Source organism: Coregonus lavaretus (assembly GCF_964263955.1).
Source record: "Coregonus lavaretus genome assembly, chromosome: 9".
NCBI lineage: Eukaryota > Metazoa > Chordata > Actinopteri > Salmoniformes > Salmonidae > Coregonus > Coregonus lavaretus.
In genome coordinates, this window is record NC_139996.1 from 25,477,773 (window position 1) to 25,497,806 (window position 20,034).

Below are 20,034 nucleotides of genomic sequence, written 5' to 3' on the forward strand. Positions count from 1 at the left end.
GACCCCACAGACACACACCAAGAAACTAAATTATCTCTTTGAAGAAGTTCTGACTTCATTGCATTACAGAAGAAACCTATATAATGTTATTCTTCATGTTTTTGAATCGTTAACATGTTTCTTTTTTGCCACATTGTGAATTTAAAGCTGACCTGCCTGTCAAAATTGCGTCTCCATGGTAACGTCGTCATAGTGAGCATGAGGACAACCAAAGTCAAACAATCAGAGCTCCCCAGTGTTTGGTCCAGTGCACGTGCCGTGTCCTAGGGAGCACTGAGTGCGAAGAAGAACAGTGCGGAGAAGACAACGAACTACAATACAGGTTGGCCATTTAGATAAGGTCGATTTTTCTTACATCAATGTTTATCTTGCCAACAGATGTCCATTTAGATAAGCGGTTAATTTGAATACAGCCAGACGCAGACGCGCAGTCACACTGTCATTGTCGGTGTGGAATATATATATTTTTTTTTATCGTCCGTGTCCTATTTTGACAACGGTATGGTGGTAGGTCTGTATCAGCATGATGAATTCATATCTGTTCATAGTTTAAGCACTAGTATGCTTCTATAAACTTTTATTTCAGAGAGAGGTCTCAATTAAGGGGAAATCGTTATGTGTCTATAAATTAACGTTGAGGCAGCAGAGACCCATAAATAGTATTGTAATGACCCGGGCTGGGTCATAAAGGGAAAAGAGACGAACACCAGATGTGCAGGGCAGAACACAGGTTTATTCCTAAACTGGGCTATTGTTCAGGCCACAGCCCACGCCACTAGATTCCGATCGTACACAAATACACAATGTAAAGTTAAGTGGCAGACTCATAGATCCCGAATCGAAAGAATGAGAGAGATGAGACAGTAGCTCCTATTTATGCATTTCAAAACCCTGGGGGATTACCCCCCCCGTCCTGGCATATTTAACCCCTGCTAGCACCCATGTGAACAATAACACACACACGAACACAGAACACCATACCGGGTCGTTACAGTATCATCATTTATTTATTCATATAAATAACTTATAACAGATACAACCGGGCCATTTTATTGAGTAAAGCAACTAAACAGTCCTCACACTGATTTTGCTCAGAAATTTATGAAACTTTAGCGCAGCTGAGCACATCCCATTATGGCATAAATTATGTGCACATCACTATTGCACCACAGTTATAGTCTGGAACACCAACCAAACTCCAGACACCAGCACTGACTCACCAGCTCTAAAAAGCTAGGTAATTACCTAAATTAAGGCTTTCCACTATCCTTAAAAGGCAGTTTTTAGGATGTTTTTAATGAAAACACTATTGGGATGAGCATCCAGCAAGTTTAAATTGACTCTAATTCCATGTCCTTGTCCACAGACTAATCATGTCAGGCACTGATGTTTGGGTTGGCTCCTGGAGGCCCCACAAGCCCCGAGGTCCCATCGCTGCACTCTACAGCAGCCCTGGACCCAAGTATGCCCTGCCTGGAGCAACAGGTACAATTAACTTAGTGATTGACTGATTGATTTATTGGTTGATTTGTTATTAACCTTTTGATTAGTTGGTTGATTGGTTTTATTTTGGAGTATAAAAAGACACATGGGCAATCATCTTCGCCTATCCTTCTTCAGGTCTGAACTACCATGACCCCAGAAAGCTGAAAGCACCTGCGTTCAGTTTTGGGACGCGTCACCGCCAATTCAGCTCAGACTGCTCCCCCGGGCCAGGGTACTTGGTTCCCTCCAACATCACCAGGATTGGGCGTGACGGGACCCCTGTATACTCCCTCTACAGCCGCCCCAAAGACCCCCAGCTGTTCCAAACCCCCGGACCTGGTCAGTAACACACACACCATTTTAGTAGTTCTTTTTTATTTTATTTAATTTTTTCATCTGCATGTGTTTAATGTGAGGATGGATAGTGGTGCCTTAATGATACCAGTCAGACAGCATGTGGTGGTACTCTAACAGTGGGTCTAAAATATGACTAAATAACACCTCCTTAACATCTGGAAGATCAACATGTTTCAGTAACAAAAAACGAACTGGTCCTCAGACATCAGTGTCATTTCACATTTTCTGGTACACTTGCATGTTTCTTATACAGATGACAACATTTCTATAATTTCTACATCCAATTTTAATAAAATGTCAACTTTTCTTCTCAAGAAGTGGGAACCCTCGAACAGACTGAGGAAATGATTGCAGCGACAACATCAAAATAAATCTTTCACAATGTTGATAACAACCTCCGTTCACATTGGATCTTACCAAGAGACTATAAATCATGTTTTTTCAAACAACACATCTGTCAAGTTCTAATGCCTAAAATCTGCTTATTTTGTTGGGGGAAAAAAGAACTACCAGCTTGCTTAGACAGAGAAAGCCAATAGGCTAATGTAAGACACGACTATTTAAGAAATTTCCAAACCCACAAACGTAAGATCCTATCTTAACTAAGGTGTGAAGTGAATCTCTCTCTCCAGCCCTGTCTTCTCAACCCTGAGGGCCACCAAGGCCAAAGCCTTATATTTCTTCATCATTAAACAACGATCACCTTTGGAATCCATTACATCAGAAGGACATCATCTAATCTATCATCAGGACAGACCGCCTCCATAGAGGAATGTAGCGTGAAGATAAACAAGGCTAAACATTGCATTGCGTCTCAAATGGGTTGCGTCTCAAATGGCAACCTCTGTAGCTCAGGTTCACCCGTACGTAAAATGTATGCACGCATGACTAAGTTGCTTTGGATAAACACACACACTTGCAAGTACACATATACTCCCCCTTGCGGCAGATGTGGATGCGGGTGCGTTTGCACGCTCAGCCCATTTCTTCCCCAGTCAACCATGTGGTGTGCATTTTTGTGTTTGAAAAGGTGCGGCGTTAAGTGAGTGAGAGGGGAAATGGTTGCATATCCCAGAGCCGACCGGGGGTCTATGAGCAGGGGTAGTGAGAGAGAGCTTTCAATTTTGTGTAGATGAGGGATATACATTTTTAAATATAGTATACATCTAATCTAATTTTTCATTGTCCTATCATGATGGAAAGATCCCTAACCCTATAACCTGGACACCGACCTGAGCGACCCATACACCAAAGAGAAGTTCCCATCTCTTTTATGGACCTGCTGTGAATATGCGGCCTAAACAGAGAAATAAATGCGGTCAGAGACCTACTTGAGCAGCACCGCCCCCTCAAGATTCTGAGCCTGCCTGGCAGGGTTGGTCCTACAAAGCCAGAGCCCCCTGATGGGAGAGCATAATATACAAGGAAATTCTCAAAGCTGCTAATGAGAACCTTGACGACCTTTTACCTAGCCGGTGGGGATTCCGGTGGGGTACGCCCACCCAGGTAGTGGCAGTGCTGGCAACACAGGCTGCAGTAACCCATGGGGAGGGGGTCACACTCGGACAATCAGAGAGGGGGTTTATCATTGTAGCCCAGGTGGCACAAAATAATCAAAGGTCTGACCGCATGGAGATGCTTGGGAAAATGGTTACAACAGGGGATCAGAGTGTTTGTGTCTCAGGTGAAGAGGGTGGATCTGATCTCCATCACCTAGGACTTGACATAGATTAAGTAGATTAATCAAATCTGACATTGTTATCAATTTCTGCTCAATCTGCATGCTTTCTCAATCAGCTTTAACTGTATGTGCACTCGTAAATCAAGTTATTTCTCGAGTTGGGCTCTGGGATATAACAGCCGTTGAGTATCTGATTTTATGGTGGATTGTGGAGGAGGGGGGTTGAGTGTGTTGGAGTATGTGAGTATGTGCGTGTGTGCTTGTCTGGCATCTGTTGTGGGGGGGTGGGGATGCTGGGGGGGAGGGTATGGGATGGACCACGGGAATTATTTGCTAGGATAATAATTGCTTGTCAATGAATTAAATGTAATACAATGGCAATCCGGGTTATATGTTAGAATCCTACGCGTGAACTGCCGACATTATTACGCATATTAATTGATAATGATGGAAATTAGGATATGCATAATTTTAAAAAAATAGTTATATATATATATATATATAGAGGTGAAAGCATTGGAAATGCTTTTGGCGGTTAATCTGCTTCTGTTTTGTGGGTGGTACTGTGTGCTGTTTTCGATGGATGGGTCCTGGCCTCTCGGGGCCTTAGGGATGCGGAGGGACGTGGGTGGGATGCTGATCACTGGGATGACGGCTCAACTTGGGATGGGGAGGGGCTTTAGCGGGGGAATTAGTGGAGAACAATTGAAGGGTTGCTCCGTAGCAGTGCAAATATCACGGTACAGCTATATGGACACTCAATCATGACGCTATTTTTTATTGGTAAATTTACAAACATATATAATGATAAATAGACTTGAAACTTGTATCTCATTATGGTGTATGGTGAAATAAGTATAGCCAGTTATAATTGTAATGGCTTAGCTGATAATAACAAAAGAAGAACAATATTTACATGGCTCAAAGAGAAGGAATATAATATCTATTGTATACAGGAAACTCATTCAACAATTCGAGATGAAGTGGCGTGGAAAAAAGAATGGGGGGGGGGAAATATACTTCTCCCATGGGCAAAGAAATTCAAAAGGGGTGATGATATTAATTAATAGTAATTTCGATCCGAATGTGCAAATTGTACAAATAGATACACAAGGTAGATGGATTATTTTAAATATGTTATTGGACCATAAACAGATATGGCTCATTAACCTTTACGGACCAAATAAGGATGATCCACAATTCTTTGACAATATATATAATAAATTATCAAGCCTGCAAGCAACTCAAGACAATATTATTATGGTGGGGGATTATAATACTGTTTTAAATAGCTCAATGGACCGTAAAGGAAATCACACCACAAACAATCACCCACATGCTCTTAAGGAAATTGTGAATGTCATGGATACATTAGAACTAGTAGATATATGGAGGCTTAAATATACTGATCTAGTGAGATATACAGTGGGGAGAACAAGTATTTGATACACTGTCGATTTTGCAGGTTTTCCTACTTACAAAGCATGTAGAGGTCTGTAATTTTTATCATAGGTACACTACAACTGTGAGAGACGGAATCTAAAACAAAAATCCAGAAAATCACATTGTATGATTTTTAAGTAATTAATTTGCATTTTATTGGATGACATAAGTATTTGATCACCTACCAACCAGTAAGAATTCCGGCTCTCACAGACCTGTTAGTTTTTATTTAAGAAGCCCTCCTGTTCTCCACTCATTACCTGTATTAACTGCACCTGTTTGAACTCGTTACCTGTATAAAAGACACCTGTCCACACACTCAATCAAACAGACTCTAACCTCTCTTCAATGGCCAAGACCAGAGAGCTGTGTAAGGACATCAGGGATAAAACTGTAGACCGTACAAGGCTGGGATGGGCTACAGGACAATAGGCAAGCAGCTTGGTGAGAAGGCAACAACTGTTGGCGCAATTATTAGAAAATGGAAGAAGTTCAAGATGACGGTCAATCACCCTCGGTCTGGGGCTCCATGCAAGATATCACCTCGTGGGGCATCAATGATCATGAGGAAGGTGAGGGATCAGCCCAGAACTACACGGCAGGACCTGGTCAATGACCTGAAGAGAGCTGGGACCACAGTCTCAAAGAAAACCATTAGTAACACACTACGCCGTCATGGATTAAAATCCTGCAGTGCACGCAAGGTCCCCCTGCTCAAGCCAGCGCATGTCCAGGCCCGTCTGAAGTTTGCCAATGACCATCTGGATGATCCAGAGGAGGAATGGGAGAAGGTCATGTGGTCTGATGAGACAAAAATAGAGCTTTTTGGTCTAAACTCCACTCGCCGTGTTTGGAGGAAGAAGAAGGATGAGTACAACCCCAAGAACACCATCCCAAACGTGAAGCATGGAGGTGGAAACATCATTCTTTTGGGACGCTTTTCTGCAAAGGGGACAGGACGACTGCACCGTATTCAGGGGAGGATGGATGGGGCCATGTATCGCGAGATCTTGGCCAACAACCTCCTTCCCTCAGTAAGAGCATTGCAGATGGGTCGTGGCTGGGTCTTCCAGCATGACAACGACCCGAAACACACAGCCAGGGCAACTAAGGAGTGGCTCCGTAAGAAGCATCTCAAGGTCCTGGAGTGGCCTAGCCAGTCTCCAGACATGAACCCAATAGAAAATCTTTGGAGGGAGCTGAAAGTCCGTATTGCCCAGCGACAGCCCCGAAACCTGAAGGATCTGGAGAAGGTCTGTATGGAGGAGTGGGCCAAAATCCCTGCTGCAGTGTGTGCAAACCTGGTCAAGACCTACAGGAAACGTATGATCTCTGTAATTGCAAACAAAGGTTTCTGTACCAAATATTAAGTTCTGCTTTTCTGATGTATCAAATACTTATGTCATGCAATAAAATGCAAATTAATTACTTAAAAATCATACAATGTGATTTTCTGGATTTTTGTTTTAGATTCCGTCTCTCACAGTTGAAGTGTACCTATGATAAAAATTACAGACCTCTACATGCTTTGTAAGTAGGAAAACCTGCAAAATCGGCAGTGTATCAAATACTTGTTCTCCCCACTGTACATGGCGGAGACTGAATCAAGCTAGTCGTCTTGACTTCTTTCTTATCTCATTCTCGTTGGCACCAAAAGTAAAAAAAAGTGTTGATAGGGGACAGAATGCGGTCGGACCATCATATAATAGGCATATACATTACTCTTACTGAATTTCCACGTGGGCGAGGATATTGGAAATTTAATCAAAGCCTATTGGATGATAATGTATTTATAATTAGAACAAAGGAATTTATAACTGACTTTTTCCAACATAACATAGGTACAGCGAATCCCCTTATTGTATGGGACTCCTTTAAATGTGCCTTTAGAGGCCATGCAATTCAGTACTCATCTCGAAAACAAAAGCAATTTAGGTCAAAAGAGTTTATACTAAGAAAGGAAATAGAAAGTCTAACAGAACAGATAGATGGCAATAAAACTGTAACATAGAGGCTCAGAATAAATTAGAGGAAAAACAAAAAGAAATGGAGAAACTTATTCAAGAAAGATCAAGTGTAATATATTATAAAAATAAAGCAAACTGGATGGAATATGGGGAAAAATGCACAAAGTTATTTTTTAATCTTCAACATAGGAATGCTACCAAAAAGAACTTAATGAAACTGGTTACAATTGACGGAGTCACCCATAATTCACCAAATGATATTTTGAAGGAAGAAACAAAGTACTTTAAGCATATGTTTTCTTTTCAGCCGCCTCCATCTCCTCTAACTGAAGCTAATTGTAGAGATTTTTTTTCTATTGATAATGTCAAATTAACAGCCACACAGAAAGACTCATGTGAAGGTGAAATTACAGAGGAGGAACTTCTGGATGCAATTAAAGACTTTAAGTCTGGGAAAACTCCAGGGTTGGATGGCATACCAGTCGAGGTATACCAAACCTTTTTTGATATACTAAGAGGACTGTTATTAGCATGTTTTAACCACTCCTATGTAAATGGTAGATTATCTGACACTCAAGAAGAAGGTCTGATCTCATTATTACTGAAACAGGATACAAGTGGAAAATATAAAGATCCAGTCCATTTACAAAATTGGAGGCCCCTTACACTTCAGGGTTGTGATGCAAAAATCCTAGCAAAATGTATAGCGTCCCATATAGATTGCAAAATAGTTGGGAAGAGATCTTTGACGTACCGATCCCATGGCATAGTGTTTATGAACTGACACGCAAAACGACACCGGATTCAAAAATTAGAATCTTTCAATTTAAATTATTATATAAAATTCTTGCTACCAATATAATGTTATTTATATGGGGGATACAATCTTCCCAGCTCTGCAGATTTTGCTGTGAAGAGACAGAATCATTAGATCATTTGTTTTGGTTCTGTCCATTTGTAGCTTGTTTTTGGACACAGGTCCAGGAATGGCTAAAGGATTGCAATATTTACCTGGAACTAACCTTGCAGATAGCATTATTGGGTGATCTGAAAAGTCATAGTCAATCAATCAATAATATAATAATACTTTTAGCAAAAATGTTTATTTTTAATTCACAATCTGTAGAAGCAATGAGAATAGAAAGGTTCAGAACTTTTGTAAAACATCACAGTACGGTTGAAATATATATGGCAAATAGAAATCCTATATGGATGGTGTTAAGAGATAGATGGGAGGTATTGAATAGAGTTGAAGGATGGGACTAATAACAAATAACAACAAATAATAACAAAGATAGCTAATAATGTAAGCATACTGTGTCCATAATAAGTATATAGGTTGTATGTTGGGAGCTTTTGGGAAAGAGCACAGTTAGAAAGATATGGCATATAGAAGCAAACCGGATGGACATCATGAAAATGATCGGAGAGGTTGAGAGTAGAAGAAGTTCAGGAGCAATAAAAATAAAAAAACAAAAATAAATATATAATATAATTATTGTAAAATTAACTCTGTCCATAAGGTGTAGATAGTAAGTATAGACCGGAAGTAGAGGCCTGGGCATTGTTGTTCACTAATTTACTCCAAGTAGGGAAAGGATGGTGGGGTTGAAAAGTAATAAAGGGGAGTGTATATATAAAAAAAATATAAAAAAAACATGGGGGATTGGAAGTGATGCAGACAATTACATTGATAGAAGATACAATCTATCTGCAATATTAAGCTGATCCATTCCCCCCCAAAAAATACAAAAAAAAAAAAAAAAAAAAAAAAGTAAAAAATAAATAAATAGATATTAAAAACATTGAAAACAAAAAACATTTAAAAAAAGTACACATATACACACACACAAGACTTCTCAAAACGCACACACCGTCTCTGAGAAACTACACACACATACAGACTCAAGACACATAATATGAGACTTTGTTCTAACTGTCTGTTTGGTGTTTTAGGCCGCTACTCCCCTGAGAGGTCAGGGAAATCTGCATATTACTCTGCCCCTGCCTACTCCCTGTCTGCCAGGAGCAAAGGCTTCCGCAACGACCAGACCCCAGGTAACATCCTCTTCAATAATGATAAGTCCAACACTGTGGCTTTAAGAGATGTGGAATAGAATGTTGGCTGTAGAATTTTAGAAAGTGATCGATCGAATATTCAGTGATAGCATGTTCGATGAACACTGAAAATGTGATAGAACTGTATATAATGTTGGTGTACTTACGAAATGTGATTGTTTGTGTCCTCTCTCTCAGGCCCTGCTGCTTACATGCTGCCCTCTGTGCTAGGGCCTGCCACCGTCAACAAAACCTCTGCCCCTAACTTCTCCCTCCGAGGACGCAGCAAGATCGGCAGCTTCCACGAGGACCTGCAGAAGGTAGATCTGACATGTCAAACAAACTCTTCAAAATGGACATCTCATCTGTCCTCTTTATCGATGATGAACAGATTGAGTTAGTAGGCCTATCGTTCATTGTTTTCTTCCCTCACATTTCTTCCCTGTGTGTTTCCATCTGTACATCAGACGCCTGGCCCAGGGACATACAGAGTGGTGGACCCCTGCACCTACAAACACAAGCCCCCCCACTACAGCATGACAGGACGCAACAGCATGCCTGGAGACACCACCAAGAAACCAGGCCCTGGAGCTCACCACCCTGAACAGGCAAGACACCTCATCATAACCATATCACACTTCTATAATTGTGTACTTATGCAATGATTAAAATCATATAAAAATAATATGAACATATCTTCTACAAAGTTTGTTTCTACCCTCTGTTGCATGGGTAATGCACTAACTGACTGTCTTCTGTTCCAAGGTGACCTTCACCAGGATCAAACCTCCAAGCTTCTCTTTCGGAATTCGTCATTCTGAGTTCATCGCTCCGCTCATCGTGGACTTGGTGGAATAGGAACCCTTCCCATTCCTCCATTTACCTCATCCCTTTTCCTCATCCCTATCCCATTATCCCAACAATAAATTCAGCAGTATCAAACTGCTCTGCAGTGAAGAAAGCAGTTAATTGTGCCTTATTGTTCTTATGTATTGCCTATCCTGCATTGAGTACAATGATGCTGGAAGACAAGCTAACCTGACAATCACATAATCCTTGTTGATCATTAAAACATTTATTTTTAATTTTTTTATATGAAGGCTATGTTTTATCACATCAATTTGATTTGAATAGCATAAAAACACAGGCTATTCAGCATGCTTGAATGTTATGAATACTTGTGGAAAAAAAGGATTAGGCCTGTACTACACAAACACTACTTCACCTGTGGCCTCCCTTCATATTCTATGATTTGGGGAACACTTTTTGGGCCCAATACTGTTTTAATTTGCACATATTTTACCACATGAGACTCAGAGTTTGATGTTATGCCAAAGGTTTATGACCACTTTCAGTATGAAAATTATGAAATACCTAGTATTATAATATTTTATTGTTCCAATACATTAGTTGTGTGTTGATATAACATTGATCTGACATGATTCTTCTCAAAACAAAATGGCCTGGCCACGTTCACTCACTTTGTTATAACATGTCAAACTTGTAAAATTGTGGTAATAAATAACGCTAGTTATAAAAAATATATACATTTTCAACAGTGGTTGTCATTGTACTTTTTTCTGTCATGGTAAAATAAACCTTTGGACAATCATTGGAAATAACCCAATATATACACCGTTTCAGGCAATAATAGGAACAGCCTCGTTCAAAAAAGGGGGCCTTCAAGCGTCTGCGTTGCATAGAAACAGAAATTCTCTGAAGGAAGCTGTTGCTACAAAAACATGAAGATTCTAACTACAAAACTAGCGTTTTGCCAACAATAGATAACGTTTTTCTACTTATTTTGCTAGACTACTGACAGCTAAAGCAGGTTGCTAGATATAGCATCATATCAGGAACATAGCAATATCCCTGACTAGGTGTTATGTTAGCTAGCCTAACAAGTAGCCACTGCACTGGCTTGGCTAACGTTACTGTAGATAGCTAACCAACGTCGGGTTGAAAACATGCCAGTTTCGACAGCTAGCTAATAAGTTAACTTAGACATGACTTCGAATGGGTTTGGGTCATATTTTAAGTGAATGCATGCAAAGATGTGTAGCTATATCTAGTTAGTTAGCTAACGTTAATCAGTTAACTTGGCTAGCTCAGAACAGAAGCTAGCCAGCTACTTGCCGTTAATCACAGACTAAGTTAAGTGCATTCCTTTTGCTAGCTAACTTCTAGCCGGGTACTGTAGCTAGCTAAGCTGCTGTGAGACGCAGCTGATTTCCCCATCCTAAAGGTAGGATGGCAGGCGACGCCAGTGGCATTCCTGAACTGGACCAAGAGAAATATGATGCAGATGAAGAAGTCAAGATCATCTGCCTTGGAGACAGTGCAGTGGGCAAATCCAAGTAAGTTAGATAGGGAGTATGCCATATTTTACTTGTCACTGCAAATACATCTCAAAGATGCTGAATGTTCTCAGTAAAGCTAACTCAATTTTATATCAGCAGTAGTGCTTACTTTTTGTGACCCAGGAGAAGATGTTAACAACCGCCTCTTGTTGTTTTACAGGTTGATGGAGAGGTTTCTGATAGATGGATAGTATCCTTTCCCACGCTGTCACTCTCATCTATGATTTCTGTAATTGGGTTTTGAGTGTCGCATGATCACAGAATAAATTAATCAGTCTTTTAGCTTGATGTAGCTAACTAAGTAGGTGTTGCCTAATGTTGATAGTATTACACTGAAAGAAACCCAATTCCTTCTCAATAGTTCATGCAGTAACTGATTTGGCTTGTAGCTGGTTGGTCATCCAGTATGCCGACATGCCTTTTGACCAGCAATGTGACCACATGCTGTAGCTACAGTATAGAGGGTTGACAAAGTTGTTTATTCTATTTCTTAACTTGTTCTCCAGTCGTCCCCAGCAGCTGTCAACCTATGCCCTGACGCTTTACAAATACACTACCACCATCGACAGCAAGGCTGTATTAGTAGGTATGTTTATCAATTGTTTTCTTATCAAAATGTCTGGTTTAGACTGAAGAGTTGTTAAGGCTATAGTCAACTGGTTTTCAGTAAACTGATCGGTTATTGCTGTGAACCATAATCGTGCTGTTATGTTATCTGGTTGCCTTGGTATCTGTTTGGTTGCCTTCAGCTGTGTTTGTACTTATGTCTGCCTCAAAGACTTCTGGGATACGGCCGGACAGGAGCGGTTCCAGAGCATGCATCCCTCGTACTACCACAAGGCTCACGCCTGTATCATGGTAAGACTTCACACTAGCTGCTAAGACGACAACATTACTTCAAGGCTCATACTTATGTCATAGCCTGTATCATTGACTGTACTCGTCTTTGTCAGGTGTTTGACGTGCAGAGGAAGATCACCTATAAGAACCTGACCAGCTGGTATACAGAGCTGAGAGAGTACAGGCCTGAGATCCCCTGTGTGGTGGTGGCTAACAAGATAGATGGTGAGTCCTGCCAGACAGGCTAAATCTAATAATATTTTATTTTTACTTTATTTTTTATTTTTACTCCGTTGTTTGCAGCTGATATGAAGGTGACCCAGAGGAACTTTAACTTTGCCAAGAAGCAGGGACTTCCTTTGTACTTTGTATCTGCTGCTGATGGGACCAACGTAGTCAAGGTGAGGATGGACAACATTGTCCTTAAGACACACACACAATACTGTGTATACTGTATTTGTTGCTTAACAAAAAATAACATTTACAAAACCTTTTCTCTCTTTCAAAATGTCTCTCAGATGTTCAAAGAAACAATCAAGATGGCAATGTCTTACAAGCAGAACTCTAGTGACTTCATGGATGAAGTGATGCGGGAGCTGGAGGTACAGTACATACAGTTGAAGTCGGAAGTTTACATACACCTTAGCCAAATACATTTAAACTCAGTTTTTCACAATTCCTGACATTTTATCCTAGTAAAAATTCCCTGTCTTAGGTCAGTTAGGATCACCACTTTATTTGAAGAATGTGAAATGTCAGAATAATAGTAGAGAGTGATTTATTTCAGCTTTTATTTCTTTCATCACATTCCCAATGGGTCAGAAGTTTACATACACTCAGTTAGTATTTGGTAGCATTGCCTTTAAATTGTTTAACTTGGGTCAAACGTTTCGGGTAGCTTCCCACAATAAGTTGGGTGAATTTTGGCCCATTCCTCCTGACAGAGCTGGTGTAACTGAGTCAGGTTTGTAGGCCTCGCTCGCACACGCTTTTTCAGTTCTGCCCACAGATTTTCTATAGGATTGAGGTCTGGGCATTGTGATGGCCACTCCAATACCTTGACTTTGTTGTCCTTAAGCCATTTTGCCACAACTTTGGAAGTATGCTTGGGGTCATTGTCCATTTGGAAGACCCATTTGAGACCAAGCTTTAACATCCTGACTGATGTCTTGAGATGCTGCTTCAATATATCCACATAATTTTCCTTCCTCATGATGCCATCTATTTTGTGAAGTGCACCAGTCCCTCCTGCAGCAAAGCACCCCCACAGCATGAGGCTGCCACCCCCGTGCTTCACGGTTGGGATGGTGTTCTTCGGCTTGCAAGCAACCCCCTTTTTCCTCCAAACATAACAATGGTCATTATGGCCAAACAATTATATTTTTGTTTCATCAGACCAGAGGACATTTCTCCAAAAAGTACGATCTTTGTCCCCATGTGCAGTTGCAAACTGTAGTCTGGCTTTTTTATGGCGGTTTTGGAGCAGTGGCTTCTTCCTTGCTGAGCGTCCTTTCAGGTTATGTTGATATAGGACTCGTTTTACTGTGGATATAGATACTTTTGTACCTGTTTCCTCTAGTATCTTCACAAGGTCCTTTGCTGTTGTTCTGGGATTTATTTATACTTTTCGCACCAAAGTATGTTCATCTCTAGGAGACAGAACGCGTTTCCTTCCTGAGCGGTATGACTGCTGCATGGTCCCATGGTGTTTATACTTGCGTACAATTGTTTGTACAGATGAACGTGGTACCTTCAGGCGTTTGGAAATTGCTCCCAAGGATGAACCAGACTTGTGGAGGTCTACAATTTTTTTTCTGAGGTCTTGGCTGATTTCTTTTGATTTTCCCATGATGTCAAGTAAAGAGGCACTGAGTTTGAATGTAGGCCTTGAAATACATCCACAGGTACACCTCCAATTGACTCAAATGATGTCAATTAGCCTATCAGAATCTTCTAAAGCTGTGACATCATTTTCTGGAATTTTCCAAGCTGTTGAAAGGCACAGTCAACTTAGTGTATGTAAACTTCTGATCCACTGGAATTGTGATACAGTGAATTATAAGTGAAATAATCTGTCTGTAAACAATTGTTGGAAAAATTACTTGTGTCATGCACAAAGTAGATGTCCTAACCAACTTGCCAAAACGATAGTTTAACAAGAAATTTGTGGAGTGGTTGAAAAACGAGTTTTAATGACTCCAACCTAAGTGTATGTAAACCTCCGACTTCAACTGTATTTCCCTCTCTGGATATTAGCTCACTGATATTATACACTCATATCTTTAGCTGTTTCCATCTCCTTAAATGACTGCCGCTATTTCACTGACAGTTGTTCTGGTTATGCTATTAGAATGAACGTATTTGGTTGAGTTCACATTTTAATTGAACAGAAAATGTGAATGATGATACATTTGGTCTGGCGTTTAGGCTCTGCTCTTCAAGGGTGCTCCCCAACCAAGGAAATGCTCAGGTAATGAACCTAAACAAAGCTAAGCTAGGGGTAAGGGAGCAGAGTATCTGCCATGCCCTTGATAAACAGAAGAGCAGAACCAGAAGGCAGCAGCTTTCTGAGGTCTATTTGAAAGAAGCGCCATCATGTTGTGTGTTCAATGTCTGATTGATCAGAAACTCAGCTGATACTGTCAGCTGACTAATCATGTGATTGACTTGAATTCATGCCAGAACCAGCTTCGCTCCATGTATTTGACTGACAGTTGCTCTGGATAAGATTACCTTTAAGTCATTTAGCAGGCTGACTCAGCTAAATGACGTTGCCACAAGCAGCACCGCAGATATTGCGATGAGCAAGATGCACAACTTCGTTTTCACAGTCACACAGTATCTGCTTCACGCTTTTACAACGTGGTAGCCACGGGACCAAAACAGCAGAGAAGTTGAGCCTTGCGCTTCAACGCTCTTAGTTGTAGCGGAAATTGACTCACTATGCTGTTTACTTTCTGCATCTACGTCGCTGAGTCTATTTTTAAGTGTAATACATTTTTTGTTCATCCTTGACCTGTAGAACTTTGAGCTGGAGCAGAAGAAGGAGGAGTCGTTAGAGACCGCTGAGGAGAGACTGAAACCAGAGAGCCCCGAGTCTGTCTGACTGGATGTTGATGTGGATACATTATCCTCAAATTATGGACACATTATCTTTAAATTATACTGGCATTGTGAATATGAGAGCTGATTCTGACTGCACTGCAGCTATGGACTCTGTGGATATGTTATTCTAACTGTGTTGACATGATACCTCTTTACCATGGGAGAGCCTTGCTCCCAAGTCTGTAACTGATGTTGTGGATATGTTACATTGACATTATTCTCAGTTTGTGGACATGTTATTCTTACATTCTCCTCATGATTGCATTTTATGCCATGGAAGAGACATGTTTTTGTGGGGCTGATGCTGCAGAAATGTTAACCCTTGACCCATATAATAGTAGTAACCTGTGAGATCTGGGGCAATCTATTGATGTGAGAACAAACATATTGTAGGATAGATGTTGTGGCAGGCAGGGTGAACGTGTGTGAAGCAGGCTATTTATTTGAGGTGAATCTAGAATGTGAAGCGTTGTAAAATGTGGGACACGTACAATACCTATAATCCCCATTCTTGCTATTTTATGATAGCAAAGTGAAACTGTGAATGTGAACTCTCTTTGCTACTTTGTCATCAGCTTTTACCATCTTATGTTTTTACCATACAGGGCATGTGTATGGCGATTTGTACAATGTTATAGTGAATTACATGTATGTAAAGCCTGCTATCGTTGCTCTAAGTGCTACAGTGTAAAGCCAGAGCTTTTATAGGTCGTCTTTAATGTATCTTAAACAATGAATGTACCTTGTAACCATGTGATGGCATTAGCGACTGTGTTAGAAATTGTGTCCGTGTGGTTTCAACACTTGTGACTTGGCTGCATCAGTTAAAGACTGCATCAATGTCACCAATAATATTTTTACAGGGACAGTGCACATTAATCAACGTTTCAGTAAAAGTGCCGGTTTTAGCCAGCCGGCTAATTTTCAACCGCAGTCCCTGGACAGGTTATTCAAAACAATTCCAATAACAATACAGACAATGAGCACATGCAGAGCAACATAGGACAAGCAACACGTAGCACGCAGACAGCGCAATAGCACAAAAAGCAACAAAACAAAATACATAAAAGCAACAAAGTGTTTCCACACCTCACAAGCTACAGACAACAGATAACATGGAAAGCGGCAATACACAGCTAGAGATTATGTTCACAAATCTGTTTGGCCTTTAGCCATGTCTTTATGTTTTTTGTGAAGGTGCGATAAGTGGTGCAGTTGTGTGTGTGTCTGGTGGCAGTGTGTTCCAGACATGGGAAGCTCTCACAGAGAAAGCAGGTTGACTAAAGGTGCTTTTCCTTAAGGGAACTATACAGTCATCTCTCATGGCAGACCTTGTGGATCTGCTGCCATGGGTTTGGGTTTTCTGTTTAACAAAAGTACTAAGTGGAGGGGGAGCCAGGCCATTTAGGATCTTGAATACAAGACATGCGTTGGTGTATTGCACAAGATTTTCCCAACTCAGGAGCTCATGCTTTCTGAGGATGTAACAGTGATGATGGCTATTTGGCTTTCTATCAAGCACTTTGAGAGCCTGTTTGTAGGCAGACTGAATGGGTTTTAATGTTGTACAACAAGCTTGGGCCCAACTAGTCAAGCAGTATGTTAAGTGGTGCTGTATCATAGCATTGTAGTACAGCTTTGCTACCTCTGTAGTCAAACAATTTCGTATGAATCTGAGATTAGCTAGGTTGAATTTGGTTATTTTAGTTACCTTCTTCACCAGCTTTTTAAAATAGAGGTTGGAATCAAGTATGATGCCAAGGTACTTAAAATCAGATATCACCTGGAGCTTCTCCCCTGACACGTAGACATCTGGCTCAGTAGCATCATTTGCCCTCTTTGTGAAGAACATGCAGACAGTTTTTTTCACATTGAGATGCATGAGTCACTGAGTCACTGAGCCACTTTGTAACATGGACCATTACAGTAGTGAGTTCTTGTGCAGCTTGTTGTTTGCTCTTTGCATGCACATATATCACTGTATCATCTGCATACATGTGAACTTCTGACCCAATACAGACACAAGGCAGATCATTAATGTACAGGCTGAACAGGAGGGGCCCCAGTATTTACCCTTGGGCATGCCCACATCATAGCTGAGAGTGGGCGACAGCTCATTGCTCACTCTGACACACTGGGTTCTGCCTTCAACGTATGGTTTCATCCATCTCAAGGCATCGGGGGAAAAGCTGAACATGGACAGTTTTGTGATGAGAACCTCATGGTTAACAGTATCAAAAGCTTTCCTTAGGTCTAGAAATGCAGCACCAACAACGCCCCCTTTGTCCATCTTGGACTTCACATTTTCCAGAAGAAAGCAGTTGGCTGTTTCTGTTTAGTGTTTTGCTCTGAAGCCAAACTGCATAGAGTGTAATGTGAAGGGGCTGTTGTTGAGATGGGCAATCAGTTGCTCTGCTACACACTTTTCAGCAACCTTCGACACCACAGGTAGTATGCTAATGGCCCGTAGTTACTCACGTCAGCAGGGTCAACTGATTTAAAGATGGCCGTTATTATGGCCGACTTCCAGACCCTTGGAAACACCCCCTGACCAATAGATGTGTTGGTGACCTTAGTAATGGGGCCAATGAGTGACTCTGTAGTTTTTAAGAAAGGTAGAGTCCTTTACAGTTCTTTAGTGAGCTAATCACCTTGTTCACCTCTGACTCAGAAACCTCCCTTATGATGAAGACAGGTTGAGTGTCATTCACCGGCGCTGAGCCCAAGAAACCAGTGGAGGGGTTCTGTGTCAGTACCTTGACAGAGTCAACAAAGTAGGAGTTGAAGGCTGTTGCTATTTCCACTGCATCCTGTGTTAGACTTTCATTCACATTGATTTCTAGTCTTTTTGCAGTGTTTCTATAGTCTTTCCCTGTTATGAAAATGTATGCACTCACTAACTGTTAGTCTCTCTGGATAAGAGCATCTGCTAAATGACTAAAATGTAAATGTAAATGTTAACTTTTTTAGATTCTTCCAGATCAATTTAGAATTTCCCTTTGCTTCACCACTTATGTTGATTAAAAAAAGTTTGCCTTGGCCTGTCTGATTTCTTTCATCACCTTATTTCTCAACATGGTGAACCTACGTCTGTCATGGTCTAATTGGAACTTTAGGGCTGTTTTTAGAGCATGATCTCGTTATTTCATCAGTTTCCAGATTTCTCCATTTAGCCAAGGAAGAGTGCTCTTTTGGCCAGGTTTGGATTTGATTTTCTTTAAGAAGCCATATATTGCAATCTGGGTTGTGGGAAGAAAAACCTGACTATCAGCTTTCACATCTGTATAGGGTATAGGCAAGAGATCATTCCAGTTAATTCCCTTAATTGCGTTTTCAAAATCATTGAATTCACTCTTAGGTATTCTGAGCTGATCAGGCTTTCTAACAGTAGAGAGGTTAAACCTGTTCTTGGAAAGCTTTCTGGCTATAATTGTCCGATTATGATCAGACAGCCCAGTAACCATATTGAATGATTTAGTCACTCTGGTTTATTACTGAACACCAGATCAATCTGTGTTTTAGAATAACAAGTCACCCTGGTTGGCCCTTTAACTAGCTGTATAAGGTCAAAGGTATTAGTGATCCGTTTGAGATGACCTCTTTCCCAAAATCACATTCCCTAAGCATGTTATTAAACTGATCAAAAAACACACTTTTGGATGAAGGTGGTCTATACATTCCAATAAGGGTAAAATACATTTGGGGAGACAGTGTAACGTTTAGGCCAATACATTCTAGTTCATTATCACATGACCACTCACATTGTTTACATCAGATATGTTCTTTAATGTAAATCATCAGACCCCCTCCTCTTCCTTCAATCCTGTCTCTCCTGAAAACATTGTAGCCAGGAACAATCAAAGCAGCAGATGGAGAGTTTTTATGTCGCCATGTCTCTGAAAGGCAGAGGAAGTCAAGGTTGGAGTCTGTGAGATGTTGAATTTGATCACTTTTTGGAATGACACTACAAATGTTCAAGTCCCCCCCTAGTAGTCCCTTAGACTTAGCTCGTGGGTTCCAGATGACTCGAGAGTGACACATTGAAAAAAGTAACATTTTCTGATGGCTGGGTTTAGGCCGTTTTGTTTTGTTCTGATTAGATGCGGGGAACTAATTAAAACTCGTCGTGTTTGGAGGACAAAGAATGCTGAGTTGCATCCAAAGAACACCATACCTATTGTGAAGCATGGGGGTGGAAACATCATGCTTTGGGGCTGTTTTTCTGCAAAGGGACCAGGACGACTGATCCGTGTAAAGGAAAGAATGAATGGGGCCATGTATCGTGAGATTTTGAGTGAAAACCTCCTTCCATCAGCAAGGGCATTGAAGATGAAACGTGGCTGGGTCTTTCAGCATGACAATGATCCCAAACACACCGCCCGGGCAACGAAGGAGTGGCTTCGTAAGAAGCATTTCAAGGTCCTGGAGTGGCCTAGCCAGTCTCCAGATCTCAACCCCATAGAAAATCTTTGGAGGGAGTTGAAAGTCCGTGTTGCCCAGCGACAGCCCCAAAACATCACTGCTCTAGAGGAGATCTGCATGGAGGAATGGGCCAAAATACCAGCAACAGTGTGTGAAAACCTTGTGAAGACTTACAGAAAACGTTTGACCTGTGTCATTGCCAACAAAAGGTATATAACAAAGTATTGAGAAACTTTTGTTATTGACCAAATACTTATTTTCCACCATAATTTGCAAATAAATTCATTAAAAATCCTACAATGTGATTTTCTAGATT

The 20,034-nt window shown here is 40.9% G+C and overlaps 2 protein-coding genes across 2 annotated transcripts; both read left to right on the top strand.

The window, feature by feature from the left end:
* Positions 1–285: 285 nt before the first annotated feature.
* LOC311134675 (ciliary microtubule associated protein 1B-like) lies at positions 286–9,849 on the top strand (the record flags this gene model as incomplete). Its single annotated transcript, XM_084168423.1, has 7 exons — positions 286–322; positions 1,367–1,485; positions 1,621–1,824; positions 8,890–8,991; positions 9,190–9,311; positions 9,459–9,599; positions 9,757–9,849. The coding sequence occupies exons 2-7, from the start codon at positions 1,374–1,376 to the stop codon at positions 9,847–9,849; spliced, it is 774 nt and encodes a 257-aa protein (XP_084024549.1). The 5' UTR covers positions 286–322; positions 1,367–1,373.
* Positions 9,850–10,690: 841 nt separating this feature from the next.
* Positions 10,691–18,287, top strand: LOC311134676 (rab-like protein 2A). The gene is made up of 8 exons (XM_084168424.1): positions 10,691–11,348; positions 11,512–11,541; positions 11,858–11,937; positions 12,130–12,209; positions 12,305–12,416; positions 12,495–12,592; positions 12,710–12,793; positions 15,214–18,287. Exons 1-8 carry the CDS (start codon positions 11,242–11,244, stop codon positions 15,295–15,297), a joined length of 675 nt encoding a protein of 224 aa, XP_084024550.1. The 5' UTR covers positions 10,691–11,241; the 3' UTR covers positions 15,298–18,287.
* Positions 18,288–20,034: the final 1,747 nt, after the last annotated feature.